General features: G+C 38.9%; 2 protein-coding genes and 2 pseudogenes across 2 annotated transcripts; 2 read left to right on the top strand and 2 right to left on the bottom strand.

The window, feature by feature from the left end:
* Positions 1–3,226: 3,226 nt before the first annotated feature.
* LOC18023034 lies at positions 3,227–5,550 on the top strand. The gene is made up of 9 exons (XM_006405380.2): positions 3,227–3,446; positions 3,613–3,638; positions 3,762–3,831; positions 3,912–4,121; positions 4,261–4,383; positions 4,609–4,666; positions 4,757–4,830; positions 4,957–5,042; positions 5,144–5,550. The coding sequence occupies exons 1-9, from the start codon at positions 3,327–3,329 to the stop codon at positions 5,211–5,213; spliced, it is 837 nt and encodes a 278-aa protein (XP_006405443.2). The 5' UTR covers positions 3,227–3,326; the 3' UTR covers positions 5,214–5,550.
* A 467-nt stretch (positions 5,551–6,017) lies between these two features.
* LOC18023033 lies at positions 6,018–7,770 on the top strand (annotated as a pseudogene).
* Positions 7,771–8,332: 562 nt separating this feature from the next.
* On the bottom strand, positions 8,333–11,004 carry LOC18023012. The gene is made up of 3 exons (XM_006405378.2): positions 10,902–11,004; positions 10,737–10,807; positions 8,333–9,385 (listed from the first exon to the last, which is right to left on the bottom strand). The coding sequence occupies exons 1-3, from the start codon at positions 11,002–11,004 to the stop codon at positions 8,333–8,335; spliced, it is 1,227 nt and encodes a 408-aa protein (XP_006405441.2).
* Positions 11,005–11,709: 705 nt separating this feature from the next.
* LOC18023011 lies at positions 11,710–14,231 on the bottom strand (annotated as a pseudogene).
* Between the last annotated feature and the right edge of the window lie 1,596 nt (positions 14,232–15,827).

The following is a 15,827-nucleotide window of genomic DNA, read 5'->3' as shown; positions in this document are numbered from 1 at the left end:
TCTCATCTCTTAACCTTAGGGGATATGTCTTCAACGTATCCCTTTTCCCAAACCTCAAATTTCGTTGAGCTCTTGCACAGTCAAGAAGATGGTGGCTCACCATACCCTAATCCCTTTCCTTCACTCAATCTCCCAGCATATTCAACACAGGCTGGCACTCAAGAAGGTTTCATCGATGAAGGCACGAGCAAGCAGACAGCAAAAGCTCGAGAGAGAAGAACATGGACTCCCGCAGATGACATTCTGCTCATCAGCTCGTGGCTGAACACGAGTAAAGACCCAGTTGTGGGCAATGAGCAGAAGTTGGATGCGTTTTGGTCTAGGGTTGCACTCTATTATGCGGCTAGTCAGAAGGGTCCAGGAGGTGATTCCCGAGGGGCAGGGCAATGCAAACAGCGTTGGCACAAGATCAACGATCTTGTGTGTAAATTTTGTGGAGCTTATGAGGCAGCTACACGAGCTAAAGGAAGTGGTCAAAACGAGGTTGATGTTCTGAAACAAGCTCATGCAATCTTCTACAGTGACCACAAGAAAAGATTCACCTTGGAGCATGCTTGGAAAGAGTTGAAGAATGACCAGAAGTGGTGTGAAATCTCAACCACTAAAACCGATGGAAACAGCAAACGGAGAAGAACTGAGGATGGTGCACCAGCTACAAGTCCGAATGTAGATGGGAACAATGCCACCGAAGCTGTTGAAACCATAACCCGACCTCTTGGAGTTAAAGCCTCAAAGGCCAAAGCTAAAAAGACAGGGTTTGTGGAAGGTAAGGCTGTCAATGAGTTCCAGGGTTTGTGGACTATAAAGGATAAGGAAATGAAGATGAAGAATAGGGTCACGCAGATGGCGCTGTTAGATACTCTTATTGCAAAGAAGGAACCTCTCTCGGAAGTTGAAGAAGTTGTGAAGATGAAGATTATGTGCGAGATATTGGAAAACTAATGTCTGTTTGTAACCGTTGTTTCATGTTATGTTATCAATGCTATGTTTGTTTGATATTCTCTGTTATTTTCTATAAAGGCTTTTTCATGTTATCAATGATATTCTCTATAATCTTTGTCATGTGTTGTGTCATGTTATCAATAATTGTTTATATATTGTCCATGCTTGTTAACTTCGTTGTTTTCAGGGCAAGTTGCAAAAGACATGTGGTACAGCTTTGTAGATGGCAGAACATTACAAAAGGAGTCACAAGTTGCAAAAGAACAAGTTACCGGCTACCACAACTTTTTCTTTCATTTTTGTTCTTTTCTGTTTGAGTGTATTGTCGAGAATATATGCTTTACTTTGTAACCACAGAACCATTCTTTTTTTGTGTGTACATACGTTGTAATAAAACCTTTATATATGGGAACAATGCCTTCTCATCTTTCATATACAAACGCTTCCAAGTCTATATTTTTTCTCTAAATCTTGTTCTTTCTATTATCTATCTTTTTCTCTAAATCTTGTTCCATTTTCACTTGTTCTTTCTATTATCTATATTTTTCTCAAAATCTTGTTAATTCTCTTCCAAGTTTATGGCTTCTTCTTCTCATAACAACTTTGATAAGGCTTTTGATCAGTATTTTGATCAGTATTTTGATCAGTTTTTTGATCAAACGTTTGAGAATTTACTCACCCATGTTGCAGAGCAAGAAGAGGCAACCTCATCAAAGAAGAAACGAGCTTTTATTGAAAGAAACCGAGAAGAAGGTCACATAAGATTATGGAATGATTATTTCGCTGAAGATGCAATATATCCCGAGAACTTGTTTCGTCGACGTTTTAGAATGAACAAGCATTTGTTCTTACATATTGTTCAACGACTCTCCAATGAAGTCCCTTTCTTTAAACAGAGGAGAGATGCTCGGGGTAGACTAGGTCTATCTGCACTTCAGAAGTGTACAGCCGCCATCTGTCTCTTAGCCTATGGGACAGCGCTTGATTCTGTTGACGAATACCTCCGTCTAGGTGGAAGTACTGCTCGATCATGCTTGGAACATTTTGTCGACGGAATAATCAATCTCTTTGGCGATGAGTACCTAAGAAGACCCACAATAGAAGATCTTCAACGTCTTCTATATTTTGGAGAGCAACGCGGATTTCCCGGGATGATAGGAAGCATTGATTGTATGCATTGGGAGTGGAAGAATTGTCCAACCGCTTGGAAAGGCCAGTATACACGTGGTTCTGGAAAACCCACAATCGTTTTAGAAGCGGTGGCGTCATATGATCTATGGATTTGGCATGCGTTTTTTGGACCTCCAGGTACCCTAAATGATATTAATGTTCTCGATCGGTCACCCGTATTTGATGATATTATAACGGGTAAAGCTCCGCAAGTGAATTTTTTTGTCAACGGAAGGGAGTATAATTTGGCATACTATCTAACAGATGGTATATATCCAAAATGGGCAACTTTTGTCCAATCTATTAACCTACCACAGGGCTTAAAATCGACTTTATTTGCTGAAAAACAAGAAAGTGCCCGAAAAGATGTTGAGCGTGCTTTTGGAGTCTTGCAAGCTCGCTTTGCCATTATCAAAAATCCAGCTTTGTTTTGGGATAAAGCCAAAATAGGAAAGATTATGAGAGCTTGTATTATACTTCACAATATGATAGTCGAAGACGAACGAGATGGATACAGACACTTTATTACTGAAGAATTTCAACAAGTTCAAATGTGGATTACTCGTATTCCACAAACATGCCAACAAATATAGCAAATATGATGGATACTCGTAAAAAAGTTCGTAATCCTAATCAGCATTACCAACTGCATGCGGATTTGATAGAGCATATTTGGCAAAAATTTGGAGATGATCAAAATTAAAACTTCAAACATCTGTAATAATTTCTGTTATATTTGTTATAATGTTTATGTATTATTTGTGTTTTAATTTCAAGAATAATCTTTATTTTCTATAAATTATTATAATGCTTTTTCTTTTTTAGAAACCCTTTCTAGTCTCTACCATTGGACCTATTAATATTGACAGTTTCTTATTTACATTTCTTATTCAATTTTAATAATTAAAAACAGAATTAGAGATCAAAAAGGGTCTCTCCATTGAACATGCTCTAAGAAACCAAGAAAAATCACAAACAAACCAAGAAAATCACAAACAAACTAAGAAAATCACGGTCTGATTGAACCGGTCTTTCTCCATTTTTGAAACCTAGAAGGCCTTAATAATCAAAATAATTTCCTAAACTGGTGGTCTTTGAAAAAAAAAAACAACCATTGAAAGGTTTCAACTTTAAACCCCATTATCATCGATACACAAAGCTAAAATCTTCCAAAGATAAAACTCCTTCTTTGATCTTTCTTTTATGAGTTGCGAATGAAAATGGGAGGATCGAATTCGAGATACCCATCTCGTCGGATTCTCCTTTGCTTCTTGATTTCTTCTCAGTTTTGGGGATTTTCAGTTCCCAATTCGCTATTTCAACACAATATCGAGGTAATTTTCAGCTCTCTCGATTGTAACAATTCGTGAAAAGAATGTCTTTACATATACTTAATTGTCAGAAAAATTTGTCTGATTTACTCTTCTTTTTTATTTTTTGGGTTCAAATTGTTAAGCTTTGTGGTTGTTCAATGTTAATTCAGGGTTTTTGTTTCTGCAGGGTTTTAAAGATCCTGGAGATGGAAGGTATTGTTGAATTTTAAATTCTTCTCATGTGAATGTTAAATCTTCTTTGACATTTGAATGCTTAGTGTTCCTTTTGCATATGAAACAATGCCCAATTCTGATGCTTGTATAGATATAATTCAGAGAAGACGGTTTTCATGAAGTTCATTGTTCAAGAGAACGCAGCAGAGTTGCTTGGAAGATCATTCAAGAGGTATGAACCGAGAGCGTTCGTGCTTATATTCATATGTATCACAAAGTTTATGTTTTGATCTTTGTTGCTTGTGTAAGTAGTATCTCATGCCATATGTTGAAAAGGAGCAGTATCAGTTACCGAGTAATTGTAGAGTTTATCGAGACTATGACATTTATAGAGAACAAGAAGAGCACAAATTGCATTCAGATATAAACGAGTGGCGTTGTGGATTCTGCAAAAAGGCTTTTTATGAAGAGAAATATCTCGATATGCATTTCGATTCACGCCATCACGATATGCTTAATGCGGTACATACTATATTGTTTTGCAAAATTGCATTGCGTTTTTGTTTCAATTCATATTGTTTGAGGTCATTAGCGATTCGTTTGCTATGAATAAGTCTTTTTGACTTTCATATTTTTGTTTGTTTCTAAATTTTGAATCCAGAGTCATGGTAAATGTCTGGCTGATCTTTGTGGAGCGTTGCATTGTGATCTTGTTGTAGATACGTCTCGGCTTAAGTCTAAGTGTAATCCTGCAGCTGCTGCAAGAAACAGGCACTTATGTGAGGTAAGGAAGTTTTGGATATTAGTTTCTTTTTAAAAGGTTTTTCAATCAGCATAGTCTACACTGAAGCAATCAAAATCAGATTTTTCGATTTATGATACGATCAAGATCATGACAAGTATTGACTCTAATAAACATAGAAACCGTATAACTTCTGAGAATTACAAAGAACGTTTCACTGAGAGATTCCTCTTTGTTCTGTTTCTTGATCTTTCTGTTGCATTGCAGAGTTTGGCTAATACTTGTTTTCCGGTAAACAATGGTCCATCAGCCAACCGTCTTCACGGTATAGCCTTACTAAATACAATACTGTGTTTTATATCAACAGCTTTTACTTGTATTGATTCTTAAAGATTCACCTTTTTTGGGGTCCTAGAGTTCTTCTTGCGCCAGTTCTCCGATGCACATACTTGTTCAGGAGGTTCAAGGCCTTTATCGAAAAAACCAAAGGTACTCAAATAAACACTCTTATAGATCAAAGCAAACGTATGCTTTGGAGAAGATGCCTTTTAGAGATTTTACATCAAATCTCATTCTTATAGTTTCTCGCATCTAATCAAATCATATGTTTTGCAGAAGAGGAGTATGCTCTACATTATTATCTCCAGCATCACTTTGATTTTGCTTCTTCTTTATTACACGTTTGTCTACTTGTGCCAAAGGTAACAACAACATTAGAGTGTTCTTTCAGCTTTTTTTTTAACAAATCTGAACTCTGCAAAAGCCTCACACGAACTCATTTGTTCTTTTAACTGATTTGCAGAGGATTAAAGAGTGGATCTCAAGAACTGAGGCGTATTAGACGCAATGGTCTTAGGAAGAAACCCTCATAAAGTTTATCATCAAGAGATGCTAAGTTGATGTTGGTTGGAACAACTTGTAGCTTTGCGCACCTTATCATCATCAGCTTTTTCAGCTTATGTAGACAGTATATTTCTAATGGAAGAAGGAAGCTCCACCAAACTTGTGCAAGACGTAAGTGGCAATGTCTAGTAGCCTTGGAAAGATCTGGGATCTCTATCAAATTATTGGAATAACCCAAATCGAGTATATGCATATTTTTTTCACTTTTTCATCTAAGGCATCTCCAAGAGAGATTTCATTTTTGAAGATCCAGAAACTTCAAATTAGAAATTTTAGCTGTTTCTCTCCAAGAGTGACACTTCAAAATAAATTTCAAAAACTTTTTACTTTGCATTATAGTCCTTACTTTTCAGCATAATTAGCTAAACTCATTAAATAATATAAATAACTATAAAACATACATTAAAAAAAATTACAGATAATATTAATTAATTAAATATCATTAATATTATTAAAAAACACACAAACATAATCAGAAATAACAAAATATAATACTAAATTATTCACTAACATTGTTTCCGTAATACTCTCATATATGATCAATCAATGCTTTCCGAAGTGATAAATGTATTTCTTTATTTTTTATCTGTAGATTACGAGCTAAAAATTGTTGAAATCGGGTATTCTCATTGACAGCCATTTCAACTGTTGCCTCTGCTGCTGTTTTTGCGTCTCTAATCGGTGCGGTGATATCACGTTCATCATCAATTATCATGTTATGCATTATAATGCATGTTGTCATTATATCATGCAAAACCTCTTTTTTCCAATAACGTGATTCGGAAGATCACAAAGAGAAAACACCTCCTACAGCTGCCGCGAAACAGGATATCATTCCCGGAGCTGACAATGACAAGAGGGAAAAGATGCGGCTGAAGAATGAAAGAAAGCACCAACGCCAAAAGGAAAAGCGAGCCCAGGAGTTGCATGAGCGATGCTGCCAGTTTCTCATGTCGAGGAAACTTGAAGTCCTTGCTCAGCAGATCATCGCTATGGGGATTGCTCATGAGCGTGCAACTTACGCTCTTATGTTGAATGAAGGGAAAATAGAGGAATCCATCAACTGGCTGTTTGATGATGGTGGGGCAAAAGTAGCAGATAAGAAGCTGGATCCTACTTCCGGGAACTTAAAACTTGACATATCGCAAGAGTTGGCTAGAATCTTGGAGTTGGAAACGAAATATAAGTGCACCAAGCAGGATGTAGAAAAATCTGTGGTTACAGCAGAAGGGAACATTGAGAAAGCAGAAGAATCATTAAGAAGACAGAAGCAAGACCAATCTACTGCTTCTATAAAAGCAGAGGATATTAGTAATAATAATGCTTCTGCTAGCAAAATCCCATCTGTGCACACAAGTCAGAACTCAGCAGCCCAGTTGCAACCTAACTCAGGTATGTATCCTGCAGGAGGCGATGAAGATAGAAAGAATCTCGGTTACCATAGAGGATCCAGCTACATTAGTGGAGAATCCGGAAACCAAAGTGTGGATAAAATTAATATGAAATTGGAGTGGATGAAAATGCAACAGAATGCTGCCCTGGAAGAGAAGAAACGCATGTCATATCAACAGACACCACTGCCCCGGCCAACAGAAGAAACGCATTATGTGGCGGCGTTAGGTGATCAGTTCAAGAGACTACAGCAGCAAGAAATGAGGGAACCAGCTATTATGATGCAGCAGCAACAGCAACAACGTTCTCAATCCGCTAACGCAAATGTGTTACCTGTCTCTACCATGAATTCATCCTTTACCGTAGCAGCAGCAGCAGCAGCAGGAGGAGGCAGCGGTTGGTACCCTGCAAATAGATCTGAGGCGGCTCAATCTAACGGGTACTTGCCCTCAAGAACTCTGCCTCCTAATGATCTGAACCCAAACCTGATGTACCAGCAACTTCAGTATCAACAATACCAAGGCCAAGCGAACAACGGAAACAGAATGGCAGGGGGTTCTTCACCGCATGCTGTGGCTCCAGCTGCTTCTCGGGGTATGGATCGGCGTCCTCATCAGCATCTTCATCTGGGCTAGACTGGAACACGGATGGGTCGATGGGGAAATTGGATTACAACAACATTGATTGGAGTTTAGACAGGGGCCTAGCTTGTCCGAGACCAAACCAACAACAGTACGTGGTGGCATCTCCATATGAAGCAAACATGAATGGAAGGACAAGAATGATGGGGAACGGGAATGGAATGGGCATGGCAATGGGAGTTCAGGAAGCTGCTTTAGTTGGGAATGGGAGGGAATGGACTTCGCCGTTTGAGGGTAAAGATCTGTTTAGTTTGTCTAGACAGTATGTGCCTCCTTCGCTTTGAAGGTGAAAAGTTGTTGCTTCTAGAATAAAGAAAAATGCAAGGGGTGAGAGAGAGGGATGATGGATGGATGGTATGAGTTTGTGGTTACTAGTTTTATCAATGTTTCTTGCTTGTTTGCTCAAAATGAATCTTTCAAATTTCCTTATATTTTATCCCAACAAATCTAACATGGAGGAGAGCTATCAAAAGGCGACCTAAAAAACTCCCACCACTGACTTGTGCTTCCTTCTGTTGTAACCGACGATTCTAAGCAGGTATAGGGTAAGAAAAAGCGCGGTAATCTTGATCAATATAATCAATATCTTAACCGGAGTTTGATTCGTACGATTTGTCGTCCCTCTATGTAACTATCAACTAGCCGCTGCCGAGAGGTTAAGAGTGACGAAATTATCACTCTGCTCAGTTAGGCGTAAACGACAAATCTACTACTTAAGAAGTTTTTGATTTTGTAACCAATGCATGCTTGGAGAGAGGTTGTCCCTGCGTCCCCTCGTCTTGTTTCAATATTACCATGTCCACGAGCAAAAAAAGGAATTTTAAATCTGATTTCAGACCAAAATGCAAAACCATATCTCTTAAACGAGTGTCAAACAAACGAAGGTATCAGAGAGAGAAAGAGAGAGAGAGAGAGAGAGAGAGAGAGAGAGAGATTCACATCCAAATTCGTAGCCACAAACAAACCAACAAAAACCCATGGTAATTCAGTGCACCGTCTATGAGAGACAAGTCTCAAATTCAAATTTGCACAAACAAAAGAACCATGATAATTCGTTAGATAGGTTGAGGTGGAAAATAGTAAGGGACCTTAAACGTGTGGGGCTGTGAATAGTTCCATGTGCTATCCTGCAGACCGAAACCTCCCAATTCGACAAATATCATTGACTCATACTCGTGGACATCGACGTAATAGATGAAGTTTCTTTCAAGGTGAGGTAAATAGCTAGTAGGGACACAGAAAGGCTCCGACTTTGATATGAAAATGCAAAGATCTCCAAGGTCTTTAGTGTAAAAGGCGTTTCCTTCCCCATCCAGCTTGAACACCCTGAAACCTTTGGTTTCAAAATCCGACATATCGTCGGTATGGCACCTGTACCAAATAACAAGGAAAGTCTCGCCGTCTGATGACTCAACTAAGTGTTCGGTTTTATAAGTGGAATCCAAAAGCTCCCTTTCCGTCTTTCTCAAACTGGGAAGGTTTCGAAAATGTAACTTTTGCAAATTGGGTTTGTCCCTGTGTTTTTGGAGATCCCATGATCCTATGTGGCCGCCTCCAGAAGCGGGCAAAGAAAACACCTGGTCTCTCTGGGAAAACATGACTTGTGAAGTGAAGAAACTAGGGTCTGTGATTCTGATGTTGGTCCACTTGGTGTCTTGAGCTGGCCTACACAGGCTGAGTTGGGGTCCCAAGAACTTGACAGCCACAACACAGTCGTCTTCCTCCGGAGAAGAAGAGGACATGGCCACGCTGGTTACAGTCTGGGTCTGGCAACGAGGTAAAGTTACAAGAGGAGGCAGTGAAATGTGTTTTGGGTTTGACACTGATGCACTTATGTTCATATCGTCGTGGAGACTCACCACACGGTTCTTTAGAGTAGCGACCCAACCTCGGGAGGCTCCGATCGTCCCCATTGCCTCTAGCCACTCACAAGGCACCTTCTTTCGGGGGCCTACAACCTCCGTAAGAGCGTAAAAGTCAATCAAACCTCCACCTTTAAAATACTTAGCTCTGCCAAAGATGAAACACGGTGGGTAGTATTTCTTAACCGTACCGTCAAGAGTACTGTGAAGGGTTATGGAAGATGAACACAGGCGAAAGCTCTGCATCTGCCAGGCAAAGCAAGTAATGAACAGATAGAAAAGAAATGACAACACCAAATGTACATAGATCCAAAAGGATAGAAGGAAGAAGAGAAAAGCTTCTCGTACCTGCAGAGCATAGTTCCGAGAGGGGAGCTTGGGGACTCGAAAGAGAAAGCGAGACATTTGTCGACGAGAAACCGACCTTTTCTCTCTATTGGTTCGCGGAAGCTTCTTGATTCGCTTCTGTGTTGCCAATGAAATTGAAACTCACCGATACCGTAACCTTTGATCTAGACTCCGGCGTAATCAATAGAGCCGATTTAAATCTAAAAATACGCGTGGTCACCAAGTTCTTTTATTTTTCCTTTTATTTTTATTTTTTTTTGGCTCGTTCCTTTTATTTGTCAAAAAAAATATTCTCCCTTCTACACCCGGGTCTTAATATAAACTTTTTCATAATTATATATTTTATATCTGAGTATATATAATGTGTAGGTATCTTATTATATAAAGTATCAACTTTGAAAGTTAGTAACTCATAAGATGTTGACAAGTGGCAGTTTGGTGCTTTACGATGTTGACATGTGTCAAAATAAATTTTGTTTGTTAAATTCTTAAAAATATAAACAAAAAAGGTAATATCTGCTTCATTAACTAACTTCTGCTTGAAGATTCTATTTATGCTACGTCGAAAGAACATAATGTTATGCTCCATCAAGCCGAATCGCGACCTGCAATTACTCTCCTCAACGGCATTGTCACTTGATCATTTGAAAACCCAAAAAGCAATTTAGCTCTTGGAGATCCCAACCTAGAAGCTATGTTTCCCTAGTAAACCCCGATAATCTCATTAATCTCCTTAACACTCACCATGAGTCATTCTTTCAATGCAAATTCTCAAGCCATCTTTACAGCATCCTCACTACAAACGTCTTCCTCGCATGCTGTAACACCCATCTCAAAGATCTCTAGTTTAAACTTAACCCCATTGCGTGTAGTAGCATGTGGAAATATTTAAATTTTAAAACTTCGGCATCAGCAACCGCAAAACTCCAACTTTTCATTAATATAGACCCCAATGAATCATAGATGTTAAAGAACTAATGGAAAGATTCATAATTTTCACCTGGTTTGTCACCGTTGAGTATCTACCATTAGCAATAAATAAATCAGCCAAAAAAAAACATGCCTCCGACCAGACAAATTTGCCTCTTCATAAAGTAGCTTAATATGACAACAATTCAAAGTCAAGACAATAAGTTAAGTTATTAGACAATGAATTGATCTTTGTCTGTAAGAACACGGTGAGTGAACTCAGGTATCGAAATGACTCCATACTCTTTTAGACAGAAATCACCAAACGCCATAGCCATACTCGTGACACCTCTGGCTCGTCTTCCAGTGCGAAGACTCGCCCTTTACACCGTTTGATCCTCTCAGCTTCCCCTATCATACCGAAAAAAACATTAACATCCTACTTAGACAAAGACATATACGCCAGGGAGAATAAAAAAAGAATGTGAAAAAGTGTAAAGCATACTCGGTAAATCCGGCTTCAGATCAACTGTTAGTTGAGTTGCCACCATAGTATCATTGCTGTCTTTTGATCCAAGGATGGACCGTGAATCCCCAATGTTTCCCATGAAGACATTAGACCCCAAAACAATAGAAGAACATCATGTTAGATCAAAAGAAATATGCTTGAAGCGGAAAAAGAGAGCTCTTTCGTTCTCCAGTAGTTGTCTTCAGTCGTCCCTTTTTAAAAAAGACAACGGTATCCCACTTCAACTAAAATTGTTTGCTAAATCACTCAGAGAGCGATCCTTGTGCATCAAGTTAAAGACAACATGAGCACAAGCATCGTGCAAGCTACAGATTGTGATACGCATGTTACTGAGCTAGTGGAGTTGGTCTTAAAGCCTCCACAGGGTGGTCCTCTACTCTTCCCGGATCAGAGCGATGAGGTTATTTGTTCCTTCCTATATCATTTCTCTTTAAGATTAATATATATTCGGTTCAATCTTTTCTGCATCATATAAGCCCAATAGATGATGTAAATAATACGGTTAAGGTAATTCATTTGAGAGGGACATATATACAGAGAATTGGAGAACGCGGCCCTGAAGATGCATGCATCAGAGTTTGATTTCATCACGTCTGAAGATGACTATCTAACAGAATCCATGTCACATCCATTTCATGATCTATGTTTGATTTCAAGACCAGAGACACTACTCTCTAATTTCAAGATGCTTCACAAAACGGCTTTTATCTTTGGACAAGACATTTAACAGAGGTGAATGCATATCAGCAGCTGAACTCATAAAGCATGAAAAACTATACAAAATGTATGTAACCAAACACATACACACAAAAAAAAAAAAACAAAAGATCATCTGAAAAAGGATGGATCATTACAAGACATCGCATGTACCAATTGCTTGGAAAGAAAAAAAACTGAATCTATAAAGGACAGGAACGTATTACTTATATCCTCACCCAAGAAACAGCATAAGGTGAATGGACCTAGAGGCTTCCCACAATCTACGTTCTATGCGCCGCTTTCTTAACTCTGTTAGCCCTTGCTCAACTGAAAATTAGAACTAACCAAATTAGTAATTGTCTTATCTGTATCCTCTTTTGCCTAAAATTAATTTGGTACGTTAGATTGTACCTTCCATGGCGTCATGTGAAGATGGAGAGTGTGCACTCCTGCTGATCCAGAATCGAAGACGTTCTCTTGCAATGTCCACATCTATGCCAAGGGACAGCGCTCTTCTCCAAAAGTACGTGAGCCAAGCCTGCCAAAATTTCCAAAGGATTCATAGCATTGAGATTGGAGAAAGACCAAGATTGAGCAGACGAAAACAACTCCAATAGATCCAAAAGTTACATAGAAGAACAGAAAACTATATAAATGGGAACATATAGCAGGGAGCAGAACAAAGAAAATCCCATGAGAGAAAGCGAGAAAGGGATTGTGGTTTTGTACCTCCTTGAAGTGAACATCTTCCGAGTCTTCTGGACTCAGTTCTGCGAAGAAAAGACAAACCGAGGTCAGAATTATCCTCGAGGATAACAAGAACTGTCGGCACTCTTTGTTGAAGTAGTACATATGAAATGTCAACATAGTCCTAATTTTATCAAGAGTTAGTCATTGTAACGTTGTTGATTATGCATTTTACAAATAGATGAATTTCATAACACCCAAGATGTTGCGCTGAATTAAGAAATTAAGTGATATAAGCTAAATATACTTACCAAGTGCCTCCACTAACTTAGGACCACCTGGTGATTTTAACTCTGAAAGGAGATGACCAGAAAATACATCAATTGCATATCAAAGAAGCATAGACATGTAAGATGCGACATAAAATAACAAGTATTATTATTTTAACAATCTTAATGGCGAAATGATGGCTGGCAAAAAGTTGCATTTCTAGTCAAGAAAAGCTTCTATAGAAGCTTACCGGGATCAGATAGTCGAACAGTATTGGCCAACCTTAGCTAGGCTAGTGTAATAGTTATGGAAACTTCAACCTTCCAAAGAACGAGCATAGTCGATGAGAACTATGAAAGAGGGGTGCATGAACCAAAATGAGAGAGGATGAGAATAAACCTTTAATGAAGTTAGCTCCTTTAGACCCATTTCCACAGAGAGCATACTTTCAATATTTCCCTCTCCTGTTAGATTATTTATATCTTGAACGAGCTGGCTCCTCTTCTCGTTCTCCTCAGAATCTGGTTTCCTAGCCAAGAGATATGTTTATGGTGATGAGAAGTGACAATCAAAATTATAGAGTGAGAGTACAACAGAATCTTAGAAGAGACAGTAACATGACTGAGTGATTGCTTGCCTTTTTCCCAACTTTCTTCCTTAGCCTTCTGCCCAGCAGATAGCACAATTTCAAAAGGAAGAGGTGCCAGAGATGACCAGTATTCGTACTTGGATGTAGCGATGTCCGAACATATGCCTGAAATGCAAATACGCACAAATGTCAGCAAGCAAAGATAATTGATGGAACCAAAATTCTAGGTATGTTAGTAAGATATGTTTGTTATATACCCATATAGCACTTACCGTATCTGGCAGCTAAGCCCCAATATCGAGCTAACCAGTACCGCTTAAGCACAACTTCCTCCTGAAAAACATAAAAGGGTCTGTTACTTAAACCGGACAATGATTATATTAGCCTGTGGAAAAATATGAAAACGGACCATCTCTTTTTGGGTCAATATCATTCTGTGTGTCATTGTTCGTAGACTCAAACGTAAAACCCTGGCTTCTGCTTCCTTGCATTTCTCATCCTCAAGCCTAAGCAGTTAATAGACTCAAACGTAAAATAAAACTACTCTATAGATAGATGGAAACCAAGCAAGAGAAGACTTTTTTACCTTTTCAAGAATACTCTCGTTCTCCTCTTAGAGCATATCGAGCTGTGATGTAAATAAAGTCTCAGTTTCCATCTACGACATTCACCAAAAAATCTCGACAGATAACAGAAGGAAAAAAAAAAAACATACTTCATCACGAAGTGCGGATGCTTCATGCTGATCCTTAGAATCTTTTGCATTAATCTGCCCAATATCAGGTAAAACCCTGCAATGACAAACAGGTTCCGGTCAGTCATGCACAAAAACTCAACTAGTTACGACATGAAGATGATCTCAGGATTGTTCTTCACCTCTTTTCAGTCTGTTGATTCTTAGGAGTTCCAACTGGTAATGGAATGGTAGTTTGATTCTTTTGAGAGAGTTTGGTAGGCGGGACAGGTGGTTGTGATGCTCGAACAGACATGGCTGGGGAGTTCCGAGAAAACTGGTAATATTTTTGGCCAACAAAGTTCCGATTAGAAGACAAATTGATCATCTTTATTAGATTCCATTACTACTACATTCCCAAATAATCAGGTCTCAATCAATATCTCACATTCCAAAATTGGAAACTTGAAAAAGAGCAAATTTGGTAAACTGGGTCAACAGATTTCTTAGAGAAGCCGAGTGATTATGATGGAAGATGCACCTTTGCATGCGTAGACCATTCATCATAAACTGCATAGTTTAGCACAATACGGTTAAGGTAATTTATTTGAGAGAGACATATATACAGAGAAATGGAGAACACGGCCCTGAAGATGCATGCATTTCATCATGTCTGAAGATGACTATCTAACAGAATCCATGTCACATCTATGTTTGATTTCAAGACCAGAGACACTACTCTCTAATTTCAAGATGCTTCACGAAACGGCTTTTTATCTTTGGACAACAGAGGTGAATGCATATCAGCAGCTGAACTCATAAAGCATGAAACACTATACAAAATGTATGTAAACAAACACACACACAAAAAACAAAAGATCATCTGAAAAAGGATGGATCATTACAAGACATCGCATGTACCAATTGCTTGAAAAAAAAAAAACTGAATCTATAAAGGACAGGAACGTATTACTTATATCCTCACCCAAGAAACAGCATAAGGTGAATGGAATGTTAGCCATGACAACAACAATCTTAGCAACCTAATGCACACAAAATTGCTATGAAAAAGCCCTAAGCCTAACTCCCCACATGATCATAAGAATCGAGATTCGCTTCTCTAACTATTCAAAACTTTGTTAAAAGGAAGGAGCAGACCTTGATGAATAGGCTTCGCGGCTGCGGTCGCGCCTGGTACGACGGCTGCTACGATGAGCTAGAGGCGAGCGAGAGTAGCGTCGGCGGTGAGACGGCGACCTCGATCGCGACTCGGATCCAAGAGCTTTGACTGCTCCTACAACTTCATTGGTTCAATGTTTTTGCTTACTCGGAAAGATGAACCGGTACAGCAAATTGAACCGACTTTGTTTCCGGTTCAATTCCAACATTTTATCCAAACTATAGTTTTCATTTTTTCAATTAATTCTCTTGGTCGAATTTATCGAATTTGATGCATAATTTATCGAATTTATCCAAACTAAGAGTCTGATGCATTCATAATTTATCGAATTTGATGCATAATTCGAGGAGTTACAGAGGAGATACGAAATAAAGAAAGAAACAAAAAAAAAAGAAGGAAAAAAAAAAAGAAAGCAAAAAAATTCCTCTTCCCCGCTTCTTCTTCTTCTTCTTCTCTGCTTCTTCTCACTCCTCTCCAGCGGTGGAGGAGGATGATGCTGGAGGGTCTTCGGGAATGGGCAGGGTCACAGATTCAAAGATTCAAAATCGAAGGGAAGAAGCTAGCAACCTGGAAGGAAACAGAGATGGAAGTTGAGCTACATTGACGCCATTATGCTCTTAGCTTAGAAGTTGGAAGTAGTTCCTCCTAAATGTGATAGGAGACGCCTCCTCTACTTGGTAACTTATTCCTTTAGCCACACTACCAACTCTCCTATGTAAAACAGAAAACGGGCAGTCTGTTAGACAAAAATGATATACAGCTTGATTTCGGCACTATACTGCCTAGAGCATGCTCAGAGCTTAC

Source organism: Eutrema salsugineum, unplaced genomic scaffold (genome assembly GCF_000478725.1).
Source record: "Eutrema salsugineum unplaced genomic scaffold, Eutsalg1_0 scaffold_14, whole genome shotgun sequence".
Classification (NCBI taxonomy): domain Eukaryota; kingdom Viridiplantae; phylum Streptophyta; class Magnoliopsida; order Brassicales; family Brassicaceae; genus Eutrema; species Eutrema salsugineum.
This window is presented reverse-complemented; position numbering and strand designations above follow the sequence as displayed.

What these genes read in the sequence shown, in the direction of transcription:
- LOC18023034 (XM_006405380.2), top strand. Translation starts at nt 3,327, where the DNA reads ATGAAAATGGGAGGATCGAATTCGAGATACCCATCTCGTCGGATTCTC. An exon ending in ATCACGATATGCTTAATGCG is followed by an intron (nt 4,122 to 4,260) that starts GTACATACTATA and finishes TTTTGAATCCAG; the next exon opens with AGTCATGGTAAATGTCTGGC. An exon ending in TTTGTCTACTTGTGCCAAAG is followed by an intron (nt 5,043 to 5,143) that starts GTAACAACAACA and finishes ACTGATTTGCAG; the next exon opens with AGGATTAAAGAGTGGATCTC.
- LOC18023012 (XM_006405378.2), bottom strand. Translation starts at nt 11,004, where the DNA reads ATGGGAAACATTGGGGATTCACGGTCCATCCTTGGATCAAAAGACAGC. An exon ending in TCTGAAGCCGGATTTACCGA is followed by an intron (nt 10,808 to 10,901) that starts GTATGCTTTACA and finishes TCGGTATGATAG; the next exon opens with GGGAAGCTGAGAGGATCAAA. An exon ending in ACGAGCCAGAGGTGTCACGA is followed by an intron (nt 9,386 to 10,736) that starts GTATGGCTATGG and finishes TTTGCCTGGCAG; the next exon opens with ATGCAGAGCTTTCGCCTGTG.